This window comes from Crocodylus siamensis, chromosome 6 (genome assembly GCF_052110815.1).
Source record: "Crocodylus siamensis isolate JL-2025a chromosome 6, ASM5211081v1, whole genome shotgun sequence".
Classification (NCBI taxonomy): Eukaryota; Metazoa; Chordata; order Crocodylia; family Crocodylidae; genus Crocodylus; species Crocodylus siamensis.
This window is the reverse complement of record NC_143400.1, coordinates 45,595,695-45,615,638: the sequence shown is the minus strand read 5'-3', so window position 1 is coordinate 45,615,638 and position 19,944 is coordinate 45,595,695. Positions and strand designations below refer to the sequence as shown.

Below are 19,944 nucleotides of genomic sequence, written 5' to 3'. Positions count from 1 at the left end.
CCTTCTGGCGTACCCTTGATACAAGCTGAAGAGGAGCAGGGTGCGGGGGCACGTCGTTGGGAACCAGTGCTCTGCATGGGAGAAACCCAACCCGGAGTTGGTCCTGAGGTTTGCCCACTGCCCGCACTGCTCCTGGATCACCGCTGCCCTGGCTCTCCTCCCAGATGGCCCTCTGCTTCCTTAGGGGCCCCAATGCCTTTGTGAACCCAGCGCTCGTCCTCCTCACTCCCACATCCTTCAGCCCCACAGGGTGGGAAGAAGTATCAATTATGGATGCTCAGGTGCTCTGGCAGCGCATCTCTGGCAGCGCAGTAGCTTTGTAATGGCTCCTCTGCCCCAGGGACATGGGATTGCTTGAACTTGGGAAAGTTGTAGAGAGTCTGGGAGAGGGCAATGGAAATGGCAAGGGGGATGGGTATGTGGCTTCTCGGGAGAGACTGAGGGAACCAGGCTTATTCAGCCTGCGGAAAAGAAGACTTGGGGCAGGGTAGGGTTAATAGGAGCCTTCAGCTCCCGGAAGTGGGGTTCACAAGGGGAAGGAGCTGAACTTCTCTCAGTGGTGGAAGGAGAGAGAACAAGGAATAATGGGTTCAAATTGCAGAAAGGGAAGTTGAGGTTACATATTAGGCAAACTTTCTAACCGGAAGGGTTGTGAAAGACTGGAATAGGTTACCCAGCGAGGTTGTGAAGACTCCACCGTTGGAGGTATTTAAGATCAGGCTAGACAAATCCTTGGCTGGGATGATCTATTTGGGGATGTCCCTGTTTGGACCTGGGTGTTGGACTATATGTGACCACCCCATCTCCCTTCCAACCCTCATTGTCTATGATCCTCTTATATGCACCAATGATGAAAGCTGTAAAGCTCCATGTTGTGCAAATGCTTGTAGTGTGTAGTGCATAATACTGAAAAAGGGATATTACATGCTTATGGTGTATCAGGGTGCTTGCACTGGCATCAGTATGGGAAGGAATAAGCATGGACAGGGGTGGTATAACTGCCTGGGTGTGGTTTCGGGAGACCACAGCAAATACAAGACAACCTGCTGCCGTGCTGCATGCCACCCTCCTCCTCCCTCTCGTGTCCCCCTACCTCACATAGATGTGATTCGGTATTCAGCTGTTGCTAGATGGGTATAGGGCCCAGTGCTTCTCATGCTTTGGCTACAATCGATAAAAAGTTAGATTGTAGCCCTGTCGCTTTCCTCCTGACCTGACTTGGGGGATACTAACTGCTTACCTGCGAAGGGGGAACAGCTGAGCATTGCGAAGGGTGCGTGAATCCTGAGTTGGGGCACGAACATTGCAGCTGTCCCTTAATACTGTCTAAGCTTGCAGAAGGGTCCTGAACACAGATGGGCTGTAGGCTCAGTCCCTGAAAGACTGAATGAACACGGGTTTTTGGTGACACCAGAAGAGAATGGGAATCCGCGGTGCCACCGCTAGAGGGACCCCCGAGGCCCTGGGATGGGAGGCTGCTTTGAGGCAGAAGGCGGAGGTGGGATGAAGGCTGCACACAGAGCCCCAACCCCTGAGGACAGACACGCTGCTGTTGCGCTGAGGGCAGGATGGCCCTGCTTCTGCTGGCCTCCTTGGCGGGATTTGCAGAGCTTGGTGAGGGGCAAGCAGAGCCGAGGGGGAACTGTGATCTCAGCAAGGTGCAAGGGGAGAGCTCAGTGACCTGAGCAAGGGAGCACTGGGGTCACCAGGGTGCAGGGGGCAGGCAGGGAAGGGCAGGGGGACAGGGGCATGCAGGGGGGCTGCAAAGGAGGAGGGTGAGAAGATTGCAGGATGGGCAGCGTGCAGGGGCATCAATCTGCAGAGAAGCAGCTATGTGAATGAATGAATGACAGGGACGAATAAACAGACACCTGAGCTAGTGCTGAAGGGCTGATGCAGACACACAGACGTGGTGGTCAGACAGGTGGGCTGAGGGATGAGACACAGTGCAGGGAAGAGGGCACTGATGCATGGATGCCGCACACTGTGAGATGAATGATGGGTGAACACTGAGACACTACTCAGGGACAGACAGACAGGAGAGCTGTCTGACAAGGGATCTCTGCCTTTCCAGCCCGTGCTCAGCAGGACTCCGTCTCCCAGGCCCCCTTGGCGTTGGTGATCCCAGCAGGGCACACGGCCACCTTGTCCTGCAGTTTCTCCACCAGCAGCAGCTACCCATACCTCTTCTGGTACCGGCAGCGCCCAAACCGGTCCCTGGAGATGCTGATGCAGCTCGACAAAGTTGAGCGGAGGAAGCAGGTGGGGAGGCTGTCTGCGGAGCTGCATGTTGGGAACTCCTCGGGGTGGCTGGCGATCCAGGGCACCACGCTGCAGGACAGTGCTGGGTATCTCTGCGCACTGAGTCGCACAGAGGGCCCTGGCGGCTGCTGCACCGTACAGAAAGGTGTGGGCGGCTCTGTGCTGGGCTCATCCCCCTCTTTCCTCTGCACTGCACAGCGGAGGGGAAGAAGGAAATGGAGAGACAGACAGATGGAGAGACAGGCAGCTGCATGTTGCCATGACCCAGCTGTCACGGGTGAGCAATCCCCCTTTTCGCTGGCTGCTCTGTGCTGCTCAGAAAGTCCCAAGGAATTGCTGTGTGGTGAGACACAGCCTGGAGCTGGGCAAGGTTGTGCAGAAGGGCTGGGGGCCTTGAAGCAGTGTTGGCACCCTTTACAGCCTCACGGCCCCTCTGTAACTTTCCTGAGTTTTGTGGCACCAGGGCTGAGAACCTCTGAGCCTCAGAGCATGGGAGGAGCACAGGGGATAAGCCAGGCTGCAGAGACCTGCCCCGGGCCCATGTCCACCAACCTGATGGTGGCTGGCACAGGGGCTGCCACAGGGTGGGAGTGCGGTGGGGAAGGGGAAGGCAGAAGCAGTGGCAGCCCCAAAGAGGCATTCACAGGCACCACCAAGGGAGCTGGGGAGAGACCTGCAGTACCCTTACGGGGATCTCATGTTATCCTGGGTCCAAAAGGTAAAGCTGAAAAGATGCCCAACTCTTCTTGGCTACAAATGTCCAATTTTTCCTGACTCCTTCAGGCCTCCCTCTGCAGGGCTCAGAGACACACATGGCTGCAGAGATTGTTTTTTCTTCATGAAACCCCCTGAGCTGAAGGAATCAATAGTTGACGTAGGCAAGGTGGGAGGGTGAGGTTAGGGGCCGGTGCTGGCTGCCCTGTCCCTTCCTGGAAGGAATGGAGGGGGGACGTTTGCAGGGAGACCTGCAGAGGGGAGCAGAAAGCTTGGTCCTTCATCCCGGAGCAGAGGGGTGGATTAGCAGGTGGCAGAGAGAGAAGGAGAGACACACAAGGAGGCAGCAGACAGCTGCAACAGGGCAAAGACACAGCAAGGAGGACAGGACGTGGCTAGATGTGAAGCCAGCCTGACCCTAGTAATTCGGAGCACAGGAGCAAAGCTCTGGGCTGCGCCACACAGGTGTCGTTGGCTCTGCTTCCCACCTGCGGCGCGTAGGAGTCCCCAGGGCACGACCGCACTTCCAGGGGGGCAGGAGTGCTGTAATCACCTTTACCATCCACCGTAAAGCTGGCAAGTCAGTTAGCAACATGGAAGTCCTTGACTTCAAGAAAGCCAACTCTGAGAAGCTCAGGAGGCTTGTCAGTGAGGCCCTAAGGGACCACGACCCCGGGGGAGGGGCGTTCCGGATGAGTGGCTGGTCTTCAGGGGAGCGATCCTCAATGCACAAGCTTATCCTGTTCCAACTTGGAGGAAAGGCAGCAAGAGGACACAGCAGCCCCCCTGGCTCTCCAGCGACCTAGCAGACCTCCTGAGACTAAAAAGACAGGCCTAGAAAGGATTGAGGATGGGATTCACCTCCAAGGAGGATTATTCTGCACTGGCCCGGTCCTGCAGGGAGCAAACCAGGAAAGCTAAGGCTAAAGGTTAGAGTACAAGGCAGTCAAGGGGAAAGAGACTTAACGGTGGGAGTCTACTACAGACCTCCCAACCAGGGAGAAGAGCTTGACCAGGAATTCTTGGGTCAGCTCCCAGAGGTAGTGAAGACTAAGGACGCGGTAGTCATGGGGGACCTGAACTTTCCGGACATCTGCTGGAAAGAGCAGACAGCCAGGTCTGACAGCTCACGTAGGTTCTTGGCCAGAGTGCAGGACCTCCATCTAACCCAGGAGGTGCACAGCCCCACCAGGGGGGACGCCTTGTTGGACCTGGTGCTGGCCACGGGTGATGACCTAGTGAGGGGGCTGCGGGTGCTCGACCACCTGGGCGACAGCGATCATTGCCTGCTGGAAAGGCATGCAGTAAGGCAGTGGCTCTAGATTTTAGGAGGGCAAACTTCAGCGAGCTAAGGAGGATAGTTGGGGAAGCGCTGAGGTCCCGGATGTGGGGGGAGCCAGGTGTCCAAGGAAAGTGGTCGCTCCTTAAGGAGACGATCCTCCAAGCCCAAAGGAAGGTAATCCCAATGAGGATCAAAGGGAGCAGGAGAGCACACAAGCCTCCATGGCTCACCAAAAGCATCCGGGAATGTCTCCTTGCTAAAAAGGACGCTTACACCCAATGGAAAGAAGGGGTCATCACCAGGGAGGACTATTCTGTAGTTGCTCGGGCACGTAGGGGGGTAGTTAGGAAGGCCAAGGCGGAGGTGGAACTGGGACTGGCTTCCCAGATTAAGGACAATAAGAAGTCCTTTTTTAAATACATAGGGGGTAAAAAGAAGGTCCCGGGTAATATGGGGCCCTTGCAGGACGCGTTGGGAAATTTGGTTGTCACACCAGACAACAAAGCTAACTTGTTTAACAATTTCTTTGCCTCTGTCTTCCTAAGTAGGGACCAGAACAGCCACCTCCCTGCTGGGGAGGCACACCTGGGCCATGGGTTAGCGAGGATTTAGTTAGGGAGCTTCTGGAGGGGCTGGACGTATTCAAGTCAGCTGGTCTGGATGATCTCCACCCTAGAGTTCTAATGGAACTGGCCGAGGACATTGCAGGGCCCCTGGCACGGCTTTACGAGCACTCGTGGTGCTCAGGAGTGGTGCCGGAGGACTGGAAGAGGGCCAACGTGGTTCCCATCTTCAAAAGAGGGAGGAAGGAGGACCCGGGAAACTATAGGCCGGTTAGTCTTACCTCAATCCTAGGCAAGCTGTTCGAGAAAATTATGCTGGCACACATCCAGGAAGGGCCAGCAGGGGACTGCATGCTTAGGGGCAACCAACACGTGTTCATCAGTGGCAGGTCCTGTCAGACCAACCTGGTGGCCTTTTACGATCAGATCACCAGATCATTAGATGCAGGGGTAGCAGCGGACATAGTCTTCCTGGACTTCCGGAAGGCCTTTGACACTGTCTCTCACCCCCTTCTCATCAAGAAACTGGGGGGCTGTGGTGTAGACACCCACACAGTCAAATGGGTCGCCAACTGGCTGAGGGGCCGCACCCAGAGGGTGGTGGTGGATGGGTCCTTCTCATCCTGGAGGGGTGTGGGCAGCGGGGTCCCGCAGGGCTCGGTCCTCGGGCCCGCACTGTTCAACATCTTCATCAGTGAGTTGGACGAGGGGGTAAAAAGCACCCTGTTCAAATTTGCTGATGATACTAAGATGTGGGGGGACGTGGGCACACTGGAAGGGTGCAACAGGCTACAATCAGACCTAGACAGGTTACAAGGGTGGGCGGACGAGAACAGGATGGGCTTCAACACAGACAAGTGCAAGGTGATGCACCTGGGGAGGCACAACCGGCACCATACCTACAGGTTGGGGAACTCCCCTCTTGTCAGCACGGACGCGGAAAAGGATCTTGGAGTCATCATTGACTCCAAGATGAACATGGGCCGGCAGTGTGGGGAGGCAGTAAGGAAGGCCAACCACACCTTGGCATGCATCCACAGATGCATCTCGAGCAGGTCCAAGGAAGTGATCCTCCCCCTCTATGCGGCACTGGTCAAGCCGCAGTTGGAGTACTGCGTCCACTTCCGGGCGCCACACTTCAAGAGGGATGTTGACAGCATGGAGAGGGTCCAGGGGAGGGCCACTCATATGATCAGGGGGCAGCAGGGCAGGCCTTATGAGGAGAGGCTACGGGACCTTAACCTGTTCAGCCTCCAAAAGAGAAGGCTGAGGGGGGATATAGTGGCCTGTTATAAACTAGTCAGGGGGGATCAGCAGGCATTGCGGGAGTCACTGTTCCCCTGAGCACTGCCAGGAGTGACCAGGAATAACGGTCACAAGCTGGCAGAGGGTAGGTTTAAGTTAGATATCAGGAGGCGCTACTTCATGGTCAGGGCAGCTAGGGTCTGGAACCAACTTCCAAGAGAAGTGGTGCAGGCTCCTACCCTGGGGGTTTTTAAGAGGAGGTTAGATGAACACCTTGCTGGGGTCATTTGACCCCAGTACTCTTTCCTGCCATGGCAGGGGGTCGGACTAGATGATCTGCTCAGGTCCCTTCCGACCCTAGAAACTATGAAACTATAAAAGCAGGGAAGATAAGGGTGCAACTGAAGTCCAACTAGCTTCAAGCATCAAGGACAATAAAAAGTCCTTTTTCACATACATGGGGAGCTGGAGGAAAAGCAAGGGCAACATTGGACCCCTGCTGAACCAGATGGGGCAACTGACAACTGACGCCCAGAAAAAAGCCAACCTATTAAATGGGTACTTTGCGTCGGTCTTTCATCAGTCCCATGGGATGCCCATGCCCGCTACGGGATAGGGTGGTCCGGGTGAGGGAGATCCCCTGCCCTCCATTAATACTGACCTCGTGAAGGAGCACCTTGAGAAGCTGGATACCTTCAAGTCAGCCGGCCCTGACTAACTACACTCCAGGGTACTCAAGGAGCTGGCTAGCATCATAGCCCAGTGCTCTGGTGTAGTGCCCGAAAACTGGAAGAAGGCCAATGTGGTGCCTGTCTTCATGAAAGGGAGGAAAGTGGATCAGGCTAACTATAGGCCCATCAGCCTGACTTCTATCCTGGGGAAGATCTTAGAAAAGTTTATTAAATAAAGAGGCCATCCTTAATGGACTGGCCAATGCCAGCATCTTGTGGGAATACCAGCACGGGTTTGTTGCGGGTAGGTCTTGCTTGATCAATCTCTTTTCCTTCTACGATCAGGTGACCTATCACCTGGACAAGGAAGAAGAGATTGATGTCATATATCTTGACTTCAAAAAAGTCTTCTATCTGGTATCCCATGATCACCTCTTGGCAAAACTGGCCAGTTGTGGCTTTGGGTCCACCACGATCTGCTGGCTGGGAAATTGGCTCTGTGGTCGGACCCAGAGGGTTGTAACTGATGGAAGTCACTCATCATGTGACTAGTGGGATCACAAGGCTCTGTCCTTGGACCCATGTTGTTCAACATCTTCATTAACTATGTGGACATTGGAGTCAGGAGTAGACTGGCCAAGTTCGCCAATGACACCAAACTTTGGGGCAAACCATCCACACCAGAAAGCAGGGGGGTGATCCAGGATGACCTGGACAGGCTCAGCAAATGGGCGGATGAGAAGCTGATGGTGTTTAACACCGAAAAATGCAAGGTTCTCCATCTTGGGAGGAAAAACCTGCAACATCCTTATAGGCTCAGCAGTGCTACATTGGCTAGCCCTACAAAAGAAAGAGACTTGGGGGTCATCACTGACCACAAGATGAACATGAGCCTGCAATGTGATGCTGTGGCTAGTAAATAACCAAAACACTGGCTTGCATCCATAGATGCTTCTCGAGCAAATCCCGGGACGTCATTCTCCCCTTGTACTTTGCCTTGGTGAGGCCGCAGCTGGAGTACTGCATCCAGTTTTGGGCTCCACAATTCAAAAAGGATGTGGAGAAGCTTGAGAGAGTCCAGAGAAGAGACACATGCATGATCAGAGGTCAGGAAAACAGACCTTTCAATGAAAGGCTGAGAGAGCCATGGGGTTCTTTAGCCTGGAAAAGCACAGGCTCAGGGGTGATCTGATGGCCACCTATAAGTTTACTGGGGTGATCACCAGTATCTGGTGGAAAGTTTGTTCACCAGAGCGCCCCAAGGGATGACGAGGTCGAACGGTCATAAACTACTGCAAGACGGTTTCAGGCGGGACATAAGGAAGAATTTCTTTACTGTCCGAGCCCCCCAGGTCTGGAATAGCCTGCCAGCGGAGGTGGTTCAAGCACCTACATTGAACACCTTCAAGAGCAAATTGGATGCTTATCTTGCTGGGATCCTATGACCCCAGCTGACTTCCTGCCCTTCCGGCAGGGGGCTGGACTTGATGATCTTCCGGGGTCCCTTCCAGCCCTAATGTCCATGAAATTTATGAAATCTATTAAACCAGGGGATAAGAACAAAGTTTAGATGCCTCTGGATTTCATTGCCAGTAGAGACCATCAGGATTCAACTCTTGTAGAGGACAGGCCAGAAAAATAAGATGCTTAGTATCTCATGCTTGGCTCTTGGGTACTGCTATTCCTCTCTATCAAGGCAAGCCTTTCCAGGCAGATAGAAGTCCTATTTTGGAGTCAAGCTCCCACTTGTCTTCTTCTCTTCCACTCCTCCTTATTCCCCAGTAGGGGGAACTCCTGGGTAAGCCATAACCATGCACTCTCTCTCCAGCTTTATACCCCGGGGTCACAGGCCTGGCAATGCTGGCTGACAAAAGCAGAACTCCCCACTCCTGTTAGGGGGTGGGAGGAAAGCAAGAGGAGGAGGTTACAGGCAGAACTGATGTAACCAGCACAGCCTTTGTAGTTAAATGCTCTTTATCATTAAAAACACCCTTGAGACTTGGGGACCCATGTTCCTGAAGCCAGAAGCATCTCTAAGAAGACACAGGTTCCCCATTACCTCCACAGAAAACTAGTACAAACCTAGCTGCTAAGAAGTACCATATTTTCTCATATACATCAATAAAACATGCATCTTGTTTTTGAAGGGCAGAATCAAGGGGAAAACTATATTTCCTTGACAGCATCTGCTGGGGAAAAAAAAAAATGTTCACAACCAGCAATTAGGGAGGTCTGCATGAAGTGCTTTGCTTCTGATTTCCCCTAGGCAAAGGCTTAAGTAGCTAAAACTGCTGTTACCTTATTTCCTTTATTATAACGTACACTCTACTTTCAAGAAGCTAGTTTTTGGGGAAAAGTTCATGTCATATTGGAGAAAAGTCATTGTCCTGCTTGTTTCCTTTCTGGGGGGATGCATCAAACTGTCACTTCCTTCTATATTACTTTCTGTTACTCTGATACCAACAGATGTCTCTGGGTCCAGCCCTAAACTCTTGAAGGTACTGACCTATGATGTGAGCTGTTGCTCCCAAAAACACTGGACCATGACCCATGGCCAGGGCTTCTAGGTGCTATTGTGATATCATCATTAGCAGGGATGGATCTAGGATTTGGAAAAGGTGGATACAGATGTTGTGACACATCATCAGATATTCTTCTCCAGTTAAGGAGCAGATGCTTTACTAGTATGCCAAGGGGCTAGCACTAGATTATTCAGTGTAAGATAAAACCAAAAATAAATATTACTATTGGAATGTGCTGGATTATAAAAAAAATCCCCTCAATAAACTAGGCAAAAACCAGTCAGAAGAGAGTGTGTCATTAGTCCTGTAGCCATTATAGTTAAATGTGCACCTCTTACTTAGATTACTAAAACAGAATATAGCCTTTAGTGCCTTGACAGTACCTCCAGTAATTCACTGACAGCCATTTCTACACCTGAGTTAATATGACCAGACCTGAGTTAAGTTTTTTATGTAGACCTAAAAACACTCTGCAAGGCTGTGAAACAGAAGAGAGGCATTACTAAGAATGGCCAATAAACAGCAAAATTGTTGGAGAAAGGACAGTTTGAATTATGGACTATCAAAACCATTAAAAAGGACAGAGGGTTGTTAAGATCTGTAGAGTGGATAGACATTAGCCTGACTCAGGGAGATAACAATAAGCCATGAAATCAATTGTCTTGTTGGCACTGCCTGAATAGAAATGCTACTGCTCCTCCCAGCAACTGCTTTTAGAGTTTCAATGGAGCGGGAATTAAAAGGGGGTGCAGCTATACCACGACACCTCCCTGAATCCATGGGGTGATCTAGGATTTGGAAAAGGAGAGTGCAGATGGGACAGTGAATCATCCCATATAACACAAAACCTATTTTTTCTAGGTAAAAAGAAACTAGAATCTTTACTAATATGCTAGGGACCTAGGGTTTAAAACCAAAGCAAAAACAAATATAAATGTATTGGAATGAGTGAAAAACAGTCTGCAAGGCTGTGAAATCAGAGCTACATTATGAGGAGCAGTGAACAGACAGCAGAATGGCAGAAGCAAAGCTAGTTTGATTAGTGGGAACATCAAGACTATTAAGCAGGACAGAGGGTCCTTAACACGTGTGGAATGAGGAGTTTAGAAGGAGTTGGGCAGATTTTAATGTGCCATGAAGTCAATAGACTCCCTCAGCACTGCCTAACTAGAAATGCTGGCATCAAAGGAGGGGGGACGTGCAACTGCACCAGTATCCCGCCACCCCACTCCTGATCTGCCTCTGTCTGGATTCACCTCTGCCCATTACAGTTTTGGGTTTTTTTTAATTATTATTATTTCTTTATTGCTAGTAATAATGTGAGCAACTGATGCTGTTATTAACAAGAACCCATTCTACTACTACTACTTATTATTATAGTTATTGTTATTACTGTTATTATTGTCACTGCCATTATTGCTAGTGTCACTATTATTGCTATTGTTACTACTATTATTGCTATTGTCATTATTGCTATTGCTGTTATTGCCATTGCTATTCTTGCTATTACTTCCTTTGCTTCCTCCTCTACAGAGACACCCCCATCCACTCCATTTCCCCACTTGCCCAGGAGGTGGTGCTCTGGACCAGCAAGCAGCCCATGCCCAGGGCAGAGCTCTTCTGCTGTGCTGTGGCTTATGGAGCAGGCATGGGGGAGGAGGCAGGGTGTGTGTGAGAAGGGCCTGAAGCTGGGCTGGCTTCGCGTGGCCAACGGAGCAGCACGATGAGAAGGAGCAAGGACCTGCTGTGGACCCTGGACAGCGACTGAGACCATGAGAGGGTGCGCGATGCTGGGGCTCATCTTGCTGCTCTGCCGCCTGCTCCCCCCAGGTGAGGGGTCACAGAATCATAAGACAATGAGGGTGGAAGGGACCTCAGGTCACATCACATCTAGTTCAACCCCTGCTCAAAGCAGGACCAGCCCCAACTAGATCATCCAGGCCAAGGCTTTGTCTACCTAAGTCTTGAAAACCTCTAAAGATGGAGATTGCAGAAGGTGTCTGGATAGCCTATTCCAGTGCTTCACTGCCATCTTTGTGAGAAAGTTGTTCTTAATATCTAACCTCAACTGCCCTTGCTGCAACTTGAGCCAGTTGCTCCTTGTTCTGTCATCTGCCATCGCTGAGAACAGTCCAGCTCCATCCTCTTTTGAACCCCCCTTCAGGTAGTTGAAGGCTGCTATTAAATCCCCCCTTGGTTTTCTTTTCTCCAGATAAATAAGCCCAATTCCCTCAGCCTCTCCTCAGAAGCCACAAGCCCCTGAACCATTTTAGTTGCCCTCTGCTGGACTCTTTCCCCAAGAAGCCCAGGTCCCTCAGCCTCATAGCATCACAGACAATGAGGGTGGGAAGGGACCCTAGGAGGTCACCTCTAGTGCAACCCCCCGCTCCAAGCGGGACCATCCCCAGCCATCTCATCCCAGCCTGGTCTTAGCTGTTCCAGGATGACCCAAACCCAGCTGGCCCAGGATGCAGACAGACTGATATCCAACCTGATGGATGGATAGATGGACAGCGTGGGGAAGCCAGGCAGGCAGGAAGGCTGGCTGTGTTTAGATGGATGGATAGATGGCAGTGCTGTGTGGGGACAGACAGACAGACAGATAGGCAGAGGAAGGAAGGCAGACAGACAGACAGGGTGTGCCTGGGACCAGGCAGCCCCTGACCACCCTCCTTGTCCCCGCAGGCCGGGCCGCGAGCCCGTACATCTCCACGTCGGACCCGGAGGTGCGGGCGGTGCGGGGCCGGCCCGCGGCGCTGTCCTGCAACCTCACCTCGCTGGACCGCCGCCCCTTCGTGGCCTGGTACCGCCTGCAGCCGGGCCGCCCGCCCGCGGCGCTCCTGGCCGGCCCGGCGCTGCGCGGCCCGCAGGGGACGCTGAGCCACGACCGCTTCTCGGCGGCGGTGCAGCCCCTCGGCGCCCAGGATGTCGTCACCCGGCTCGGCCTGGAGCTGCGCATCAGCGCCGTGGCCGCCAGCGACCGCGCCGTCTACCAGTGCGCTGTGCGCACAGCGCCGCGCCCGCCGCCCGGCCCGCGCAGCAAGGCTGCGGCCCCCGGCCCTGCAGCGGCGCCGCAGCCGGCGGGGCGGGGCACTGCAGCTGCCCCGTTGCCTGCCGGTCACGCGCCGCCGGGGCGGGGGAGCCGGCGTGCTGGAGGCGGCCGTCCTCGCGCTGGCGGAGCGGCGGTCTGTCTGCGTGTGCAGCCGCTTGTTCTCACACGGCGCTGGCGTCCGTCAATACACAGCCTGCCGTCCTTCGTCCCCGCACCGCCCAGCCGTCCCGAGACAGCGCTTCCATCAGCCGGGTGTCCGGCCCTCCATGTAAACACAGCCGGACTGCCTGCCTTCCCCACGCCGGCCCTCCATCTATCCATGGGGGGGCGGGGCATATTCCCGCCCTGAGATTGGCCCTCGCCAGCCAGGGGGTGGGGCACCAAGAAAAGTGCCGGCCGGTGCCCCCCCGAGATGTGCTCCGGCTGGGGCATGGGGGCACAGAGAAGCACCAGCAGCATTTCTGGGTTTGCTGCTGGCACTTCCAGTGTCACCGCCAGCAATCAGCTGCTGGGGGACCCCCCCTCCAATTGGCGATTAGCTATGCATCCGTCCATCCCCACACAGCCCTTCTTTCTATCTAATTGATCCCCAAACAGCCCTTACGTTCATCCATCCATAGATTTAGATACAGGTCTGTCTGTGTCTGTCCATTTATAAATATATGTATGGCAGCTGGGTCTCAGCTGGCAGAGACCATATGGCCCCTCAACCCCTTCCAGGCTTCTAGTCCACTGCCCTGTGTAGTCCATTCAGTTTGAGAACTTGTGCTAGAGGTTGTGCTTCTAGCAAGTCAGATAAGCCCTTCCCTGAATTGTGTATGACAAGGCAAATTAATAGATCAGGCAGGGCAGTGAATCATAAAGGGTTAATCCCCTTCACCCTTTACCCAGCCTCCACCAGCTGCGACCCAGCTGCCATATATAAAGGGATGATCTGACATCCTTAGAGGCACGAGTACTCTAACATATAGACACAAACACACACAGACGTGCATATATACACATATACACAGCATACTGTCATAAGCTCAGTAGGAGCCAGCAATGTGCCTTTGTTGCAAAGAAGGTTAACAGCATACTGGGTTGAATTAGTAGGCGTGTTGCTAGCAAATCAAGGAAAATGATTATTTCCATCTCCCTATGCCTGAAGAAGGGTACTTGTGCCCAAAATCTTGCGAAGAACCGTTTTTCCAACTATTTACTTGGTCTAATAAAATATATTACATCTACTCAAAGCACCTTGTTCTCCTTTATTCTGCACTGGTGACACCACATCTGGAGTACTGTGTCTGGTTTTGGGCCCCCCCATTACAGAAAGGATGTGGACCAATTGAGAGTCCAGCAGAAGGCAATGAAAATCGTTTGGGGGCTGGGGCACAGGAAGAGACTTCTGAGAAGACTTCTTAGGAGAGGCTGAGGGAACTGGGCTTATTCAGTCTAGAAAAGAGAAGACAGAGGGGATTTGACAGCAACCTTCAACTCCCTGCAGGGTGGTTCCAAAGAGGACGGAGCCGGACTGTTCTCAGTGGTGGCAGATGACAGAACAAAGAACAGTGGTCTCAAGTTGCAGCAAGGGAAGCTTGGGTGAGATACTAGGAAAAACCTTTCTCACTAGGAAGGTGGTGAAGCCCTGGAACAGGTTACCCAGAGAAGTGGTGGAGTCCCCACCCTTGGAGGTTTTTAAGACCTGGCTAGACAAAGCCTTGGCTGAGATGATCTCGTTGGGGATGGTCCTACTTTGAGCAGGGGACTGGACTTGTAACCTCCTGAGGTCCCTTCCAGCCCTCAATTTCTATGATTCTATGACAGTATCCTTGGTCCCTAACTGGAGTTTCTGGGCTCCTCCTTCCCCCCCTGCCCCTCATGCCATCTGCAGAGAGGGGACACTGGGGTCACCAGCTACAATCTTGGCCGCTGCCCAGGACCTCTTGGGGACCAGTGGCGTGTCATGTTCTGGATCCTTATCCACTCTGGTGACTGTGGCCTTCACAGCTGATGCCCCAGGTCCTTTCTTCCTCTACCCTCCACCAATCCCCAGTTCTCCCTTTAACCATGCTTCCCCATGGCCCTGAAAGCGACTGACCGAGTCATGATTGCTCTGTTGCAGGTGTGATGCTGGGAGACTCAATCTAGACTAGGGAGCCCACGATGTCTGAGGCAGAAAGTGGCACCAGGACTCCACAGATCCTATTTCATGTTTACTTCTGCTGGCACCACCAGACTCTGTGTTGCAGGTTATCCTATGGAGAAGCACCAAGCTGCAGGAGAGAGTTCTTCTGGGACAGGGTCTCTTCCCAGGCTGTGATAAGCACTGGAAACTGACCATTGCTTCCCTGGAATGAGCAGATGCCCTGGTGTAGCTCTGCACCCTGTCAAACACAGTGAGATAGTCTCGCAAGAGAGCTGTACAAAAACTCTCCCTGCCTGGCTGAATCTGATCTCACTAGGATCTCAGCTGCGGGGAGCTTCTTCTACCACACAGCAGCAGCAGGTTGTATCATCCAGCTGCACCTGTTTCACAGATTCACAGAGTTTAGGGCTAGAAGAGACTTTGTGAGATCATCTGATCCAGCCCCACTACACTGGGCAGCAAAGACTGCTGGGGTGTCATAGATTTCATAGATTTCATGGACATCAGGGCTGGAAGGGACCTCAGAAGATCATCGAGTCCAGCCCCGCCCGAAAGGCAGGAGGTCAGCTGGGGTCATAGGATCCCAACAAGATAAGCATCCAATTTGCTCTTGAAGGTGTTCAATGTAGGTGCTTGAACCACCTCCGCTGGCAGGCTGTTCCAGACCTTGGGGGCTCGGACAGTAAAGAAATTCTTCCTTATGTCCCGCCTGAAATAGTCTTGCAGTAGTTTATAATTGTTTGGCCTCGTCATCCCTTGGGGGACTCTGGTGAACAAATGCTCCTTGAGTACCCTGGGGTGCAGATTGTGAGGGCTGGCTGACTTGAAGGTGTCCAGCCTCTCAAAGTGTTCTTTCATGAGGTCGGCATTTATGGAGGGCAGGGGATCACTGTCACTGGACCTCCCTGTCCTGTAGCAGGCATGGGCGTCCCATGGGACTGATGAAAGACCGACGCAAAGTACCCATTTAATAGGTTGTTTTTTTCCTGGGCGTCAGTTGATTTATTGCTCCCTGTCTGGAATCTGTCAAGGGTTGAAAGAACCCTGGCAAAACACTGGGGGGGATAGTAAATAGGGAGCAATACTGGACAGATATTTTTCAGCCACTGAGCAGCCCCATAAGCATGGGAACAGTGTAGAAAAGCCTAGTGAACTGTCAAAGACAGAGGTAGCTGTATTGCCATCTGGCAGACAACTTACTGCAAATAGCTACCCACCAAATCTAGAGGTACACACATGAGCCTAAAGCCCATCAATGCCTTCATTTTGATAAGTGCAATGAACTTGAGGAAACTTATTAATTTAAAATGAACCTGGAAATGTGTAGTTAAAGGTGGTGATCACTAAGGTGTGCTCAGCTCCCATCTAGCTCTAGAGCAGGGGTGAGCAATTATCTTCGGTGGAGGGCCACTTACTGAGTTTTGGCAAGCCATCGAGGTTGCATGACAAGCAGCTGGGGGCAGATAAATATTAATTTTCTACATTTTTTAGGGACCCCGTGGGCTGGATAGAATGGTCTGGCAGGCTGCATCCAGCCTGCGGGCCACATTTTGCCCACCCGTCCTCTAGTGTCTTGTATTGCAAAGCTTGAAGGGGACATTGGCTCTCCCATCCCTTTGCCCCAGTGCTGAGCACAGTGGGACTGAATCACTCTTTCATATAATCATAGAAAATGAGGGTTGGAAGGGACCTCAGGAGGTCATCTAGTTCAACCCTCTGCTCCACACAGGACAAACTAGATCATCCCAGCCAAGGCTTTGTCTAGCAGGGTCTTAAAAACCTCCAGGGAGGTTTCCTGCATGCTATAGCCATGTCCATCAGGCCAGTGATGTAGCTACATGAGGAAGGTCTTATGAATGTGCCTTGAGTGCTATATTCTGGAACTGCCTCTGGGTGCGGTTGAGGTCAAGTTTCCATTGTCCTAGTGGCTCCAAACAGGCACCATAAACTTCCCCGACTTGGAGGCCCTATATACTAAACTCCCTGTTCTGCAAAGGTGCAGGCATCTTCTTCCCTGAAATCTGTGGGAGGACACCTGGGAATGGATCAGCGCTGGGACCTTCAGGGTTCAAGGAGCTGGAGGTCTGGTGTTTGAAACAGAGTAGAAAAGTTTGGGAAAGTTTGGAAAAAAACAAATACACAAGCAGTGTTGGGACCCAGCCAAGGAATTGTATGAGAAATGCATGTGTGGGGCTTTAATACATGGACATAAATTCATAGCTGTTTGGGTCAGAAGGGGCCTTAGCAGATCATTGAGTCCAACCCCCTGCCCTGGGCAGGAAAGAGTGATGGGGTCAGATGACCCCAGCCAGGTACATGCCTAGCCTCCTCTTAAAGACCCCCAAGATAGTGGGGAGCACCACCTTCCTTGGAAGACCATTCCAGATTCATGTTCAATACAATTTCACCTTCCCCTAAAGAGGGTCCCAGGGGGGCCACTGCAGATCAGGAGCTGCCCCATCTCTCTACACCCCAGACTTTTTCTCCCTACTGCAGAGACCAGGCTTCTCCCCTGACCCTGACTGGGACCTGACTGCAGACTCACTGAGAACTACCATCTCTCCAGGGCCAGTGCAGCACCTCCACCTTTCTCTGGGGTTGTGGAGGGGGTGTTCAGCTTCAGCTGCTGCAAGGATCATCTACCTCAGTGGCTTGAGGGGGAGCCATGGAGACCCATGTGATTGTCAGTGCTTGGATTGCCCATCTCCAGATAAGCTGGCTAGGGCAGCCAGGGAACCTGAGCCCCTGCCATATGCCCAGCTCTGACCCCTAGAGCCAGGAACCCCTGCCTTGCTCCTGTTCAACATTAGTATGACCCTGACCTGGAGTCTGGGGCTTGCTGTAGCCCCCTGTTCTGTCCCAGCTCCCAATGGACTCTCATGGGCTCTGTGGATCTTGTTTGCATCCTAAGGCCACATCCAGTGGGGAAGGGGCAGAAGAGGTGAACTTCCCCTGGTGTAATGGTGTCTTGTAGGTACTGTGGAGAGGACGTGATCTGGTGTGGGAAGCCAGTGGTGTCTGGGGTGCAGGACGGCAGCATGACTCACTGCTACTCCTACTCTGTCTCTTTGCATACCATCTACCTTGGCCCGCTGCCCCTGCTAAGTCAGACCTGTGGATTCCTGCACCTCTGCAGTTTTTCCACCAGGAGGAGATTGCAGACAGAAGGAGACAGAAAGAGAGGAAGAGGCAAGCCTCAGCTACAGACCATCAAGAACTTCGGCTGGAGCCACCAAAAGAGACAAAGGGACTTGCCCCCCCTCCAGCCCTTTCCAAAATGGTCTCCACATTTAATTCCTACATAAGACTGTCCAAGTCAGACCTGAATGCAGCCTCAGAGCAATGTGAAGTCTAAGGGTGTTACAACCCAAACTCTTCCAGGTAGTAGCAGGGGGCACTTTTCCCCACTCCAGCCCCTCAGGATCTTGAGCAAAAATGCACCTGAGCCAAGCTGCAATTCCTGCATCCTCCCAGAGGCTGGCTCTAGATGAGCCCTATCCCAATTGGAGCTGCTTGAAGCAGTGTGAACACTTTCAATCCTGCTACCCAGCAACATCCTGAAAGGTCACATTTGGCCGGAGCTTAGGAACCCACTGTCACCCTAGGCAGTTGGCACTTGGGATCAGGATGGGGCTGGAGCCTAAAAAAATGCTGAGAGAACATGACCTTTACACAAGACCAAATCAGGTGATTCAGTCTGCGCTGGCCCCGCTGGTATCAACACCCTTGGGTATCAGCTTGCTCAAGAGAACTGATTCTGACCAAAATGCTGCCCCTACCTGTCTGAGCCAGGCCCCACATCTGCCCCAGAGAAAATGCAACCCAGGTGGAGGGGAAACGACTTGCCTAATGTCACTAAGGGTGAAGCCAATGCTGGAATTCAGGTGTCCTGGCTGCCCAGAGCAGAGCTGTAATCACAAGTCCACCCACCTTCACAGAACGTAGATGCTGCCAAGAGCCACAAACCTGAACCCAGGGTTTCCTGTGTGTTAGAAGTGTCCTGACCTCCACCTGCTTCCCCCACCCCTTTTCCTCCTGTAACCTGCACACAGTTCCCAGCTATGGGTTGTTTATGGTGAGAGCCACTCTGTATCCCAGTAGTCTGGGTTGGCCTGTGGCCGAGACAGACACAAGTTCTGATCCTTCTCCTGGAGACCACCCAGCCCTGGTGCTATGATCTGCTCGATGGAGAAGCACTGCACACTCTACATCTGGATGCTGAATATCCTCCTAGGTAAGTGAAGCTGGCTTTCCACATTACCCTGGGGCCATGAGGCTCCCAGCACCCAACTCCAGCAAGAGCCTTACACCAATTCTTGCCCTGACTTGCATCCCCTAATGTGAACTTCACCCTGATCCTCACCCAGGTTGTCCCACCTGCCCTTGAAATCCCAACCTCTGCCCCCAGCTCCAGCCCCAAGTCAGACTCCATCTATGCCATCTGCCTCCCCCACCTTAAGCAGTGTGTCCATAAGCCCAATCTTGCAGTGTGAAGCCCACTTCTGTCCCCGTCCCAGACTACCTCTCCTTTGGCATCCAGCCCCCAGGCTGCTGTCCCATCCCCACCCCTAAAATCCTACTACCTCTGGATCTCCCGTGGGTAAAGTGGGGATGACTCAAGAGTCTCATTGCAGGTGCAGCCCTGGGGGACTCGATCCAGACTGTGGAGTTTCAAGTGTCTGGAGCAGGAGACACCGTGATCTTCTTCTGTGAGTCCAGTGCAGATATTGTCTTTCTCAACAGGTACCGACAGTTCATGTCTGGGAGGCTGCAATATATCCTGGATGGAGGAGCAAAGAAAGACAGAGATGCCCAGCACACTGCCAACTTCGCCAGGGAGAGGTTTGCTTCCCAGGCCAGTGACACATCCACTGAGCTGACCCTCTCCACACTGCAGCTGGCAGTGTATTACTGTGCCCTAGACAACCACAGAAATACAGTCAGGTGGGAGAGCCGAGCAAGAACCCTTTTTGTCTTCACAGCAGCTAAGCTTACAGTGAGACTTTGACCTCTTGTGTTGCAGTAAGCCTCTGCCACATCCCAGTTCCATCTCTATTTAGAAACAAGAAGAATATGGGTTCTCTCGTAGTCTTTTGGTCAAAGATCCTTCCTCTTTTATAAACTACTTGAAATGCTTGCACCGTCTTTCCCATAGTTGCCCCAAGACAATTTTGCTTGAGGTCTGATTCTTACCTCTGCCTTTTCTCCCCCTTAACACCCCATATAATATTATCCTCACTTCCAAAGGAAGAGGGATAATGGCAGGGAAAGAAGGTGGAAAATTTTTGGAGGGACATGAGTAAGCAAACTGAGCCTCTTACAGTGTGCTCCTGCTTGCCTGAGAAGTAGGGAAGTCCCCTGTTAGCAAAATGGAATCAAAACACAGAGGATCTGTGCACCAGATGTGTACAGGCTTTTTTTGGGAAGAGGGATATGTGGACCTCTAACTTGACTCCTATAGATATTCATGGGATTTGAGCACCAGGGAGCTTTCAAGAATCC

At 52.5% G+C, this 19,944-nt stretch overlaps 1 protein-coding gene across 1 annotated transcript in view; it reads left to right on the top strand.

Moving 5' to 3' along the window:
- Positions 1-890: 890 nt before the first annotated feature.
- The window catches only part of LOC149862559 (T cell receptor alpha chain MC.7.G5-like), a 259,667-nt gene continuing 240,613 nt past the window's right edge, over positions 891-19,944 (top strand). The window contains exon 1 of the mRNA XM_090050561.1: positions 891-1,614. Within this exon, the coding sequence (XP_089906687.1) occupies positions 1,569-1,614 (46 nt within the window). The 5' untranslated portion in view covers positions 891-1,568. The remainder of the gene's footprint in view (positions 1,615-19,944) is intronic.